The sequence below is a fragment of the Clavelina lepadiformis genome, chromosome 9 (assembly GCF_947623445.1).
Source record: "Clavelina lepadiformis chromosome 9, kaClaLepa1.1, whole genome shotgun sequence".
In the NCBI taxonomy this organism is placed as follows: domain Eukaryota; kingdom Metazoa; phylum Chordata; class Ascidiacea; order Aplousobranchia; family Clavelinidae; genus Clavelina; species Clavelina lepadiformis.
The window spans coordinates 2,351,223-2,365,343 of NC_135248.1; the positions used below are offsets into that span (position 1 = coordinate 2,351,223).

Below are 14,121 nucleotides of genomic sequence, written 5' to 3' on the forward strand. Positions count from 1 at the left end.
AATTTAAGTACATAATAGACTGACCAAATAAGCTGAAATCTCAACTTCTGTAAATATATCCAAATTTCTCAGATCATGGACTATCATCTGACCTCGTGCACAAAATTTAAGCTTGCAGATTATTGAGTAAAATACCATCGTGAAGACGATAAAAGTCTTTAGGATCTGGTCTGCTGACTGATACCTGATTAGGGATCAGGTCATCCTCATCAATCAGCTTCCATTTATGGAAATCATCGCAAAACATGAGATCACAAGCATCCCTCTTCTTCTGAATCAGTCGAATCAACCTTTCTCGAGCTAGCTTCTGTTTGTTGTGGATGACAGTTTGACTCCACTCAGCAATGTCTTCGCTGCTTTCCAAAGCGATGTTGATCAACATCCGGAGGGTGTTGATGTCGGTAATGTCCTGGTTGTTAAAGTGAGTTTTGAAATGGACTACGATGTCGTGATCTGGAAGCAATGATAACCAGCGCTTCTTAAACTGACGGGCGCCAAGGCCACATACCGCTCCGATGTAGCGGGTCTGGTTGGGATCCACCCGAAATTCTACGACAGGAGCAAAGAGGACACAAAGTAGGGGAAGCAATTCTGGAATATTTGGAAGTAGAGTTGTATTTCGAGCAAGCATGGAGCCATCATCCCGAATATTCCCAATTTCGGAAGCTACCATAATGGTCCTGATGCCACTGGACGGATTCTGGATGATGGAGACGCTGTTGATACTGTTACGGTCAACTTTGACGTCCCAGAAAAGTCCTATATTGATGTTAGACTTAAAGTCAGTCTGAAATGTTGACCTCGGTCCATAAAGGCGGAGTTTCTGACCTCGACTAGTTAGTAATCGTTCTCCTCTGGTATTCATGTCATATTTCACCCATTGGTCATTCAGCATTTCTGAAGAACAGTTGTCGCTGGAGGTACCTTTGGATTCAGCCGTTTCCCAGGCAGCATGAGAGAGCTGTGAGACTCTGCTTTCTTCAGTGGAGTAGCAGTAGTCCTTTGTGATGAGAATCTCATTCACATACTCATTACTTTTTGTGAATAAGTCAACACAAACTACTTTGGACACAACGGAATAAACCTTAACGTTCATGACATAGCCAAGTTTTTCAAGAACATTGAGTATGAACTGTCGACCCTCATCTTTAGGTCTGCTCTCGAGAGGTAGAATCCCACGTAGACGAAACTTGATTGCCTGGAATGGAACCCCCACCAAAGAGGAGGGCAACTGACGAAGATCATCAACTCGTAAGTTATGCGACGTGTTTCCATAGTCGACGAAGAAAACTGAAACAGAAGGCTTCACGTTTGTGACCAGTGCACGATAATATTCAACGCCATACCCATCATCATAAGGTGCTAAAACAAGATCATCAACTGCCAGTTCTGCTGGATTTAATTTGACGTTGGTTGTGGTTCGGATTGTGACGAAAATATTTCGAAGGCGCGCGATGTTGCTCGGTAACACCATGTTACCCCAAAATGACACAGCAGATATCAAATGTGTGACTCGTGCAGGAAACCGCGCATGATCAGATGGGTTGGGCAATTCCACACTGAATTTGTTATCTTCAACCGGTTCGTACAGAAAAACTGGTGGTCTGGCGAAGACACCCGGTTCTGGTTGCTTCTCAGCATATGATTGACAAATCTCAAGTTTCCTTTTCCCTTCTGTAAGCTTTCCAGCCAAATACATGGCAGGTGAAACGGAGCCAGTATCAATGTTGTCCGAATCTTTAAACTGAATGAAAGCTTTACGTCCATCATAGAAGATCGCTTTCTGTTTCCCACACTGCTTGGTGGCTTCGAGCAGAGAATCTTTGAACAAGGGAGCTTTACCACGGGGTATGCCAGTAAACATCATAGTATTAGTTGGATCTAGCAAAGACATCTCTTTTACGCTTTGAGTTTCATCGATAACCGACTGTTCGAAGAAGTTTGGATAAAAAGCACCTGCCATCACTATCTTGAGAATGAGCTCGCATTGCTGCGGATTTTCCGAACTCCAATGCAACTGATCATCCGAACGAATGTTAAAGTGACCAAGTCGCTGTCGCAGTTCATCAACCAGGTACTTCACTTCATGTATTCGTCTGATCTGTATGAAGTTTTTTCGACCCCAAGCTTTTTCATCCGATTTTCTTCTAAACTGCTGTGTATCGATGCAATGTTCCCAGGCACGGAAAGCATTCAACAGCGCAATGCAATCGCTGAAGCTGCCCTGAGCCCAAAACAGTTTCTTTTTGTATGCTTCCATGGGTTGGTTGTATGGTGTTGCAAAGAAGCACGGCTTGGAAAGGGCAGCGGCAATAACCAAGCAATTCGACAGGCAACCAAAAACAAAGCCAAGCATCAGTAACTTGCCCAATCGCATATCAATGGGAAGAGAAGCCAAAACACGACCAACAAAGGTAAGATCCCCATCTAATCTTTTCTGGTTTGTTATAGTCGACAATGCACCTATTTCCTTTAAAAGCAAAATGCTTCGTTCGATGTTGTCTAAATCAGGTGGAGAAGGAACCATGGAAAGAACAGCTTTCGGAGCGCCAAGATCTAGCAACTTCACATACAAAATTATTCTTTCCAATGAACATCGTTCGATTTCTAAGTATTCGTCGTCTTCAGACATCCGATACTCCCAAAAATAGTCCGGTACAAGGCGAAAAACCTTGCAATTGGATACTTCACTTGCACAGTTGGCGCGCTGAATTCCGCTTGCCAGGGAAGCCCATTGAAGTTGCAAACTTTGGAAGTGGGTATCTGCATCCCACACCTTGCGCTCTTTTAGACAAAAGTCAATGACGAACTTTACGTCTGGGACTGTGAATGAGCTTATTGCAATGTCTGTGGAAAGGATAATCTTGCGGAATCCCGGGTTTGGTTTAGCAAAAACATCACTCAGGTTTTCGGAGGTGGTGTAGGAGTGAAGCGGAATGATCTGAAGCTTTCTTTTGAATCGTTCATTGTATAAACGTTTTTCCATCTTCTGAATATGGAAAAGTCCGGGAAGAAAGACAAGCACAGAACCTCTGGAAGAGCTTGTGGGATCAAGTTGACCTTTGATCGAAGTCTGCTTTGCTTCGTCGTCATTCTCGATCTTATCAAGATAAACTATCAGTCTTGCAGCAATAGCGTACGCTTCCTCACTGATTTCAGGATTGGAGATTTCAAATGTAGGAATGTTACCGAATGAGGGAAGATCTTCAATGTAATTGTCACTCACATGACGAAATCCCCCATCGATAGAGATCGATTCATGACTTACAGGTATTTCTGTATCGATGTCCGGGTCTTGAGCGTTGAAGTAGTGTGAAAGATAAATATTGTTAAAACTGGTTAACATGAAAATCACTTTAACAGACCTCGAGTTCAACCGAAAGAGCTTGCGAATCAGAAATATCGCAAAGTCCGTTTCTTGATCTCGTTCGTTTACTCCATCCAGGATAATATGTGTGAATTCTCTCAAAGTCTTCTTAGCAATGAGGCGCCGTAGAAGAACACCTGTTGTCATGTAAGTGATCCGGGTATCAGATGAAGTCATCTTATCAAATTCGACATCATAACCGACCAATCGCCCAACCGGACCCCAATTTCTTTCCTGGCTCACCCTTTCTGCGTCATGTATGGCCATTATCTTCAGTGGTTGAGCGACGACGATATTGCAGTGCTTTCGAGCCCTGGCATGCTGATCCAGAATATATTGGGGCACTTGTGTGGTTTTCCCACTGCCAGCTGTACCTTTAATGAAGGTGATTGCAGAACATGAGATGGCATCAAGGATCTTTGAGCGTTTGCAGAATGTCGGAAGGTTTTCATCATACTGATGCTCGAAGTCATAGTTTTTGTAAACCTCCAGGCAATCACTCAAAACCGATAACAAGGAGATATCAATTAATGGAGGAAGAATTTCTTCTTTAATATCTTCACTGAGATCATCATCCACACAGCTTAACTTGCCATAACGCTCCAGTGTCCAGGATACATCCTCAAACACTGGCTCCATAGGTTTTCCCGTATTCGGATCAAAGCATCTACCACGAAACTTTGGACCTGGAAGAATTCTTCTTCTTGGACGTGTCCGAGGCACAAGTGAAAAAAAGTCGTTGATCTCATCCAGTGTTGGCTCAGGTGTCAATCGAGTCCAATAAGGAGCTGTCATGTTGCCACTCACATTAACTTATAACCTGCAAATAGAGGAACAATTCGTTCAGAATAAATTTCAACATAAATTTTAAGCAACTAAAACTTTTTAATTACTTAGCATAAAGATAGCTGTCCAGTCACATATTTTCGAATGCAGTTGGCATCCTTATACTCTGTTTGTTGTGTTATTTACCATATTGGTAACTTAATACAGATTTTGAAACGTCTTCATAAATCTAATTATGCAGGTAGAACTTGTAAGACAAGGCAAGTATTCTGACCGAGAGCAAACTCTCGAATGAAGCAAATTACGATACTCTTGACCTAAATTATGGGTATAAATAGTCTACTGCTATGGTATTAAATGAAAAAAATATTCATAAAGCGTCATTTATGTTCTTCTCTGTTACCGTAAGACACAGTAACCCAGAACACATCGATGCAAAATGATGTAATCGGGGCAAAGCATGAGCTTCGACTTGTAACTCTTTTAATTGACATGCGTAAATACAGCACGGTTTGTTGCGGGGGAGTGGAAAAAATGTAAACCAACATAAATATATTTTATCGTTCAAAGTCAGACCGCTGTAATTAGAGGTAAAACACTTCGACATTTTTACAATCGTGATAAAGGTAATGTAACGGTTAAGTCTGTAGCACACTGCCAGGGTCTTATCGAGGTAACTGCTGCCGCAACAGCCGGGCTTTTTTGGTCACTACTGCAATAACTCACACGATCAATCTGACCATTTAATAAAACGGAAACAACGAATAGAAGGTTAAGTGTTGGATGGGATGAAATCTCTGTACACCAGTCAGTCACACCCAGAACAATAAATCATAGTCAGCCACCCTTGCTATATTAGCATGCGGCAAAGAAAACTTCGCAGACATCGACAGAGAAACAGGGACTAATTAATTTTTAACGTTAGAACAAATCGAAGCTAATATTATTTTCTAAAGCTAAATGCTGTTCGCACGGATCTTTTGCGTATGTTGCATCGTCAACAAAAATAATACGGTTGGGTGCATAAATGTTTAGGTCATCTGAATAATCGTTGATTCAGTGGTTTCAAATAACTTATTTGGTCAATGCAACGTTTGAAACGTATTGCGCATGCAATTCAGTTACTTGTAATTGTTCATGCAACGCCCGATAGCCTAAAGAGTATAATTGCTATCCAACTAAGCAATCGTTACCATACAACCAGCGGTGGTGTAAATAGGTTTATCACTGATTAACTGTATAAACGTGCCGGGACATTTAATTTCATGATTTATTCCGCCCTCAAGTGATCATATACGTTTAACTCGTGATCAAGTTATAAGTTATACTACAACGGATCGTCAGAACAACTAATAACGAGGGTGATTCTTTTAAACATGATATTAATTTATTAAATACTTGGTATGAATTCTATAGCCTACCGTATGGTAGTTAATAACAATTTTAAAACATAGAAAACGATTTATCGTTTACACATGGTTTGAAATAGGTTAACGAAGTAGATTAATATTTCATTTAAACCATAAACTACGATCGGGAAAACCTTGCAACGCGATATACAAATATACACGGCCCTGTGACATGGACTGCACTTGAGTTGGTAAAAATACAGATCACTTGATGACGAGGGGGACAAATCATATCACTTTGGCCCAAATATGGCAAATGGGCCGCCAAAGTTCACACCTATGCCTATTATTATTTACACCTATTATTATTTACGCGGATTGAGTGAAAAATGTTGCACAACGATTTGAGCAGCTCATGTTTACGCAACTATGGAACATTATAACAAGATGAAAGTAAAGAAAAAACAAAAGCTTTCCACAATCTGCTATAAACACTTCTAATAATCAAATATTCAATATAAATATGTAACGTAGCCCGTTGTTAAAAGTGCGGGCAGTTTGCTTTGTTGATTTTAACCATTAAAATGTTGATTCCCGGCCATTTAGATTTTCATTGAAGCTACTGTATAGATTGAGATTTGAGGCTAGATTTGGAATATTTCTGTTTTCGTTACCATATGCTATAACATTTAAGTTATACGTTAACAAGAAACTGTGAAAAACAGCTTGGAACGAACGATTTTTCCCGATGCGACAGTGACAGCATTTATTATTTTGCTGTTGAGTCTTAACAACATCACCCTTGGCAGTCCCAACATAACACGAGTCTACCCAGTGCACAAAATATTAACGGTCTTATACAAAATCATATCAGTATAGGTATAACTCCAAACTTTTCACACATGGAAATGTCTAACAAAAGGACATCAGCCAACAAATTATATTAAATTGTTCGTAGAAACAAAAATTACCAATTGACGTAATAATTAATATTCGTACGTTTATCGCACAAATGCACAACAGCCTGGTGGTGCTCTTTCACGAATATCGGTTTTCTACCTGCTCATAAGCAAACCAAAGTTAAATTTTAAATTCAAAACTATTGAATTATCTGACTTTCTCACTTAGTTTGCATTTTCGGCAAAACTGACTTTTGCATTTAAAAATTCTAACAACAAAGACCAAGATTTTCCATACTGCTTCTCGCTTCTGGATAACTAAATTCAGATTATTGATGCGTTCGCGCTGGACAGCGTTTAATTACCAGATGCTGCCGTGATCCTTTTTTTTCGACAAACGACTTAATCGTAACAGTCGTATGGTAACAATCGTAACAGCTGGATCTTCTTTTCTTTTTCTTTCTATTCAATTAGAGGTGAGACTGATTAACGTTTTTTCTTCTGGATTCAATTATAACATCAATATGGAGACGTCGAATTGCACAGCATGTTCTTATCCTCTGTACACATATGTCGTAGCTGAGGAATTATGATCAACTTTAAGCTGTTTGGGAACGTTGATTTGAATTTCAATCATACAATTTTGCTAAACCAATCAAAGATTGAAAACATTCCTTCGGGTGCATGTTATCATTTGCCGCATTATTTTCACATGAAAACAACATCGGCCTCCAATCATAATAATAAACCAAGACGCTTTCTAATCTCTCAGTTCGGACGATTCTTGAAATGTTAGTGCTTGTGAATCTTTGCACAAAAACAAATACAGCCTCACTCACATAGCTATCAAAAGCTGCCGAAGTTGTGCTATCTCGATAACGCCGATGATTGAAGTAATCCACTTAATAAAGAAAATAGTTTTATGAATGATCGCAGCTCTTTGCAGAGGTGTTAATTAATACTTTTAACAGAAAAAAACTAAAGCGTAGGTTTAAAACTGTGAACAAAGGACAAAATTAAACATATGACGCTTCTCTGCACTACATAATGGAAGAATAAATTTCAGTAAATTCGTTTTTCGGAGTAAATTACTGTCACAATGGTTGCTTGCAAAAGGATCCAAAATCAATGGAATGCATAATTACATCGCCTTTTACAACGACCGCTATATCAAACAGAAGACGTGAGACTAATTAATGGTGAGACTAATTTAAATTTCACTGCTGGATTCAATTATAACATTAAGATCATGACGTCAAAACGCATATGGCGTTGTTCGATTGTTCTTTATGCACATATGTTGCAGTCAAGGCATTATGATGAATTCTAAAACATTTGAGGATGTTGAACAGTATCTCATGTCATACAATTCTGCTAATTCAATCAAAAATTTAAAAAACCACAAACTAATATCAATTGCCGCATAATTTTTACATGAAAACACCATCCACCTCCAATCATAATTAGGTATCTTCAAGCAGACACAATTAGGTGCATTTGAGCAAACATTTATTACATTTTGTGTAACAATGGCAAATGAATACATTTTCAAAATAAAAGTTATCGAAATTTTTCAAGACTAAGTTGTTTCTTGTATTTTTGTATATGACAATCCGGGTATAACTTAGCATTTTTGTAATGTTGTTTGAAATGCTGCTGTTTCGGTTGATAAGTTTAGCGTTTGCGAGTAGCGTCGCAAATATTTGATTTGTGTCATTACTGGGCCATTCTTACCAACATTTCAAAAAACATTAAAAAATATATTAAGTTATACCTGGTTTGTCATATACAAAAATACAAGAAATAACTTAATCTTAGAAGATTCCGATTACTTTTATTTTGAAAACATTAACATTTGCGGAAATTTGCAATAATTGTTTTACAACTTTTGATACATTTTTGCTTAAATGTACAAGAGTGTGTCTGCTTGAAGATGCATAATTATAATTGGAGGTGGATGTTGTTTTCATGTGAAAATAATGCGGCAAATGATCATGTCATGCACCCGAAGAAATGATTTTCAATTTTTGATTGGTTTAGCAAAATTGTATGATTGAAATGTTGATCAACGTTCCCAAACAGCTTAAAGTTGATCACCATTCCTCAGCTACGACATATGTGTACAGAGGATAAGAACATGCTGTGCAATTCGACGTCTCCATATTGTTGTTATAATTGAATCCAGCAGAGAAAACGTTAATCAGTCTCACCTCTAATTGGTCTCACGTTGAGTGCGATCCGAAGATCTTTTGTCAAATGTTTCTTGTACAAAATCTAAACTAAACATAAACTTATCAACCGAAACAGCAGCATTTCAAACAACATTACAAAATATACTAAGTTATACCCGGTTTGTCATATACCAAAATACAAGAAACAAGTTAGTCTTATAAGATTTCAATTACTTTTATTTTGAAAACATATTCATTTGCCATTGTTACACAAAATGTAATAAATGTTTGCTCAAATGCACATAAGTGTGTCTGCTTGAAGATGCATAATTATGATTGGAGGCCGATGTTGTTTTCATGTAAAAATTATGCGGCAGTTGATATGAGTTTGTGGTTTTTTAAATTTTTCCATGATTTAGCAGAATTGTATGACATGAGATAATGTACAACATCCTCAAGTGTCTTAAAATTCATCATAATGCCTTGATTGCAACATATGTGCATAAAGAGCTATCGAACAACGCCATATGCTTTTTGACGTCACAATCTTATTGTTATAATTAAATCCAGCAGAGAAAACTTTAATTAGTCTCACCATTAATTAGTCTCACGTCTTCTGTTTGATACAACGGTCGTTGTGAAAGGCGATGTATTTATGCATTCCATTGATTTTCGATCTCTTTGCCAGCAACCATTGTGACAGTAATTTACAGTGAAAAAATTTATTCTTCCATTATGTCGTGCAGAGAAGCGTCATATGTTTAATTTTGTCCTTTGTTCACAGTTTTAAACCCACGCTTTAGTCTTTTTCAGTTAAAAGTATTAATTAACACCACTGTAAAGAGTTGCGATCATTCGTAAAACTATTTTCTTATTTCAACTACTTTTAACTATTTTCCAACTATTTTCTTATTTCGTCGATTATTTCAATTGTCTGCGTTATCGAGATAACACAACTTCGGCAGCTTTTGATAGCGATGTGAGTGAGGCTGTATTTATTTTTGTGCAAAAATTCACAAGCACTGACATTTCAAGAATCGTCCGAACTGAGAGATTAGAAAGCGTCTTGGTTTATTTGCTAAGTATAGGTTTCTTGAGACAAAAATGGTCCAGGAAAGATTCGGATGAAATCTTTGCGCCGCCAATCAACAGTGTGTTACAATTATCTAATCTAATTAATATTAAAATTATCTGACAAGCAATTAACTAAAAAGTAAACTTTGCAAAGAATAATTGAAAAACGTATTTTTCAACTTGTTCCTGTACAAGATCAAAATCTAAACATAAACTTAACAACCGAAACAGCAGTATTCCAAACAACATTACAAAATATATTAAGTTATACCCGGTTTATCATATACCAAACTACAAGAAACAAGTTATTCTTATAAGATTTCAATTACTTTTATTTTGAAAACGTATTCATTTGCCATTGTTACACAAAATGTAATAAATGTTTGCTCAAATGCACATAAGTGTGTCTGCTTGAAGATGCAGAATTATGATTGGAGGTGGATGTTGTTTTCATGTGAAAATAATGCGGCAAATGATAACATGCACCCGAAGGAATGTTTTCAATCTTTGATTGATTTAGCAAAATTGTATGATTGAAATGCTGATCAACGTTCCCAAACAGCTTAAAGTTGATCATAATTCCTCAGCTACGACATATGTGTGCAGAGGATAAGAACATGCTGTGCAATTCGACGTCTCCATATTGATGTTATAATTGAATCCAGCAGAGACAACGTTAATCAATCTCACCTCTAATAATTGGTCTCACGTGTTCTGTTTGAACTAACAGTCAATTTGAACGGTGGTGATTTTTGTACTTCTTTGATGTTGGATCTGTTTGCCAGCAAAAGCTGTGACTTGTAGCCTATTTACAAAGCACCTAGGATATTTTCTATAATTTATTGTTCCCTTGTTTCGTACAGAGAAGCGTCATGCCTCCAACTTTTGTCTTTGATTTACGATTATAAACTCGAGTGTGACCATTTCACGGAAAGTAGGCCACGCAGCGTATTGTAAAAGATAGGCGCTTATATGAAGAGAATGGAGATGCAAACTAGAAAGAAAAAAATAAGAAAATCCAGCTGTTACGATTAACTCTTTGTCTTCAAACAGATTTTTCTGATAATCGTTTGTCGAAAAAAGGGAACACGGCAGCATCTGGTACTTAAACGCTGTCCAGCGCGAACGCATCAATAATCTGAATTTAGTTTTCCAGAAACGAGAAGCAGTATGGAAAATCTTGGTCTTTGTTGTTAGAATTTTTAAATGCAAAAGTCAGTTTTGCCGAAAATGCAAACTAAGTGAGAAAGTCAGATAACTCAAAAGTTTTGAATTTAAAATTTAACTTTGGTTTGCTTATGAGCAGGTAGAAAACCGATATTCGTGAAAGAGCACCACCAGGCTGTTGTGCATTTGTGCGATAAACGCACGAAAATTATTACGTAAATTGGTAATTTGTGTTTCTACGAACAATTTAATATAATTTTTTGGCTGATGTCCTTTTGTTGGACATGTCCATGTGTGAAAGGTTCGGAGTTATATCTATGCTGATATAATTTTGTATAAGACCGTTAATATTTTGTGCACTGGGTAGACTCGTGTTCTGTTGGGGCTGCCAAGGGTGATGTTGTTAAGACTCAACAGCAAAATAATAAATGCTGTCACTGTCGCATCGGGAAAAATCGTTCGTTCCAACCTATTTTTTACAGTTTCTTGTTAACGTATAACTTAAACGTTATAGCATATGGTAACGAAAACAGAAATACTCCAAATCTAGCATCAAATGTCAATCTATACAGTAGCTTCAATGAAAATTTTAATGCTAGAATCAACATTTTAACGGTTAAAATGAACTAAGCAAACTGCCCGCACTTTTAACAACGGGCTGCGTTACATATTTATATTGAATATTTGATTCTTAGAAGTGTTTATAGCAGATTGTTAAAAGCATTTGTTTTTTCTTTACTTTCATCTTATTATAATGTTCCATAGTTGGGTAAACATGAGCTGCTCAAATCGTTGTGCAACATTTTTTCACTCAATCCGCGTAAATAATAATTTTTAGTCGATCTTGTTAATATAAAACATAACTGGAAAATTTTAGAACAATTGACGTAATGAAAAAACTACTGCTACTGAAACGCAAGAAGTGAAAACATTTAACTTATTTAATTTCAAAATGTTTGCGACATGTTGTTTGTAAATAATTCATCTTGTGGGCAGGACATCAGATGAAACTCGCAAGTTGCAAGGACGCCATAAGCTATATAATGTTATTCAGTCAATTGCGATGGCAGATGATCTCGTTTGTAAATAAAACTATTTAGTACTTATAGTTATTAAAAACTTAATCATTTGAATGCAAGCTCGAGCATTAGAAAACCTGGAACTGGTTTCATAATTTTAACTTACTTTCAATATTTTCGTATTTAAGAATTTGTTGAGTACATAAACTCGAAATGATGCGGAACAACAAGAATAATTTAAACTAATTGCTGCATCTCAAATTTCAATTAGTTTAGATCATTTTGGTTATTACTTTTGCCGGCTTGAATTTTTTTCGTTTCGTTTAAACTTTTTATATTGTATTTAATTTAGTTAATTAGTAATAAACAGTGGTAATCGGTCAATAAATGGTTTGCTACTTGTTGTCATTCTGGTCACAAAGCGAGTTAACATACGTAAAACTGTTGAATACAGATAAAGCAGACAAACTGTAAATATTATTGACTTCACTTTAAGAAACATAATTAAAGTTGCTTGATAGAGATAGTGAGAGTAAGGATGTACACTAATAAACATAAAGCACTGAGCATAGGCATAAGTGTGAACTTTGGCGGCCCATTTGCCACATTTGGGCCAAAGTGATATGATATGACCCCCTCGTCATCAAGTGATTTGTAATTTTACCAACTCAAGTACGGTCCATGTCACAGGGGCGTGTATATTTGTAAATCGCATTGCAAGGTTTTCCGGATCGTAGTTTATGGTTTAAATGAAATATTAATCTACTTCGTTAACCTATTTCAAACCATGTGTAAACGATATATCGTTGTCTATGTTTTAATTTTGTTATTAACTATCATAGAGTAGGCTATAACATTAATAATAAGTATAGATTAATAAATTAATGTAATGTTTAAAAGAATCACCCTCGTTATTAGTTGTGCTGACGATCCATTGTAGTATGACGTATAACTTGATCACGAGTTAACCGTATATGATCACTTGAGGGCGGAATAAATCATCAAAATAAATGTCCCGGCACGTTTACCCCATATAGTTAATCAGTGATAAACCTATTTATACCACCGCTGGTTGTATCGTAACGATTGCTTAGTTGGATAGCAATGTTACTCTTAAGGCTCTCGGGCGTTGCATGAACAATTACAAGTAACTGAATTGCATGCGCAATACGTTTCAAACGTTGCATTGACCAAATAAGTTATTTGAAACGAATAAATCAACGATTATTCGGATGACCTAAACATTTATGCACCCAACCGTATTATATTTGTTGACGATGCAACATACACAAAAGATTCGTGCGAACAGCATTTAGGTTTAGAAAAAAATATTACCTTCGATTTGTTCAAACGTTCAAAATTAATTAGTTCCTGTTCTCTGTCGATGTCTGCGAAGTTTTCTTTGCCGCATGCCAAAATAGGAAGGGTAGCTGACTATGATTTATTATTCTGGGTGTGACTGACTGGAGTACAGAAATTTTTTAGTTGTGACTCCAGAACGAGTATTTTCGTAAACATCCCAGTCAGCAGTTATCGTTCTATTCGTTGTTTCCGTTTTATTAAATGGTGAGATTGATCGTGTGAGTTATTGCACTAGTGACCGAAATAATCTCGGTTGTTGCGGCCGCCGTTACCTCGATAAGACCCTGGTAGAGTGCTACAGACTTAACCGTTACATTACCTTTATCACGATTGTAAAAATGTAAAAGTGTTTTGCCTCTAATTACAACGGTCTGATTTTGAACGATAAAATATATTTATGTTCGTTTACATTTTTTTTGACTCCACCGCAACAAACCGTGCTGTATTTATGCATGTCAATTAAAAAAGTTACAAGTCGAAGCTCATGCTTTGCCCCGATTACATCATTTTGCATCGATGTGTTCTGGGTTTCTGTATCTTACGGTGACAGAGACAAAACATCAAAAAATAAATGACGCTTTATGAATATTTGTTTTCATTTAATACCGTAGCAGTAGACTAATTATACCCATAATTTAGGTCAAGAGTATCGTAATTTGCTTCATTCGAGAGTTTGCTCTCGGTCAGAATACTTGCTTGCCTTACAAGTTCTACCTGCATAATAAGATTTATGAAGAAGTTTCAAAATCTATATTAAGTTACCATTTCGGTAAATAACACAACAAACAGAGTATAAGGGTGCCAACTACATTCGAAAATATGTGACTGGACAGCTATCTTTATGCTAAGTAATTCAAAAACTTTTAGTTACTTAAAATTTATGTTGAAATTTATTCTAAACCAGTTGTTCTTCTATTTGCAGGTTAT

General features: G+C 36.7%; 1 protein-coding gene across 1 annotated transcript; it reads right to left on the minus strand.

Moving 5' to 3' along the window:
• Positions 1 to 81: 81 nt before the first annotated feature.
• LOC143471338 (ATP-dependent RNA helicase TDRD9-like) lies at positions 82 to 4,183 on the minus strand. Its single transcript, XM_076969790.1, has one exon. It carries the CDS (start codon positions 4,160 to 4,162, stop codon positions 107 to 109), a length of 4,056 nt encoding a protein of 1,351 aa, XP_076825905.1. The 5' UTR covers positions 4,163 to 4,183; the 3' UTR covers positions 82 to 106.
• Positions 4,184 to 14,121: the final 9,938 nt, after the last annotated feature.

Excerpts from the sequence above, each read along its gene's own strand:
- LOC143471338 (XM_076969790.1), bottom strand. The coding sequence starts at position 4,162 with ATGACAGCTCCTTATTGGACTCGATTGACACCTGAGCCAACACTGGAT.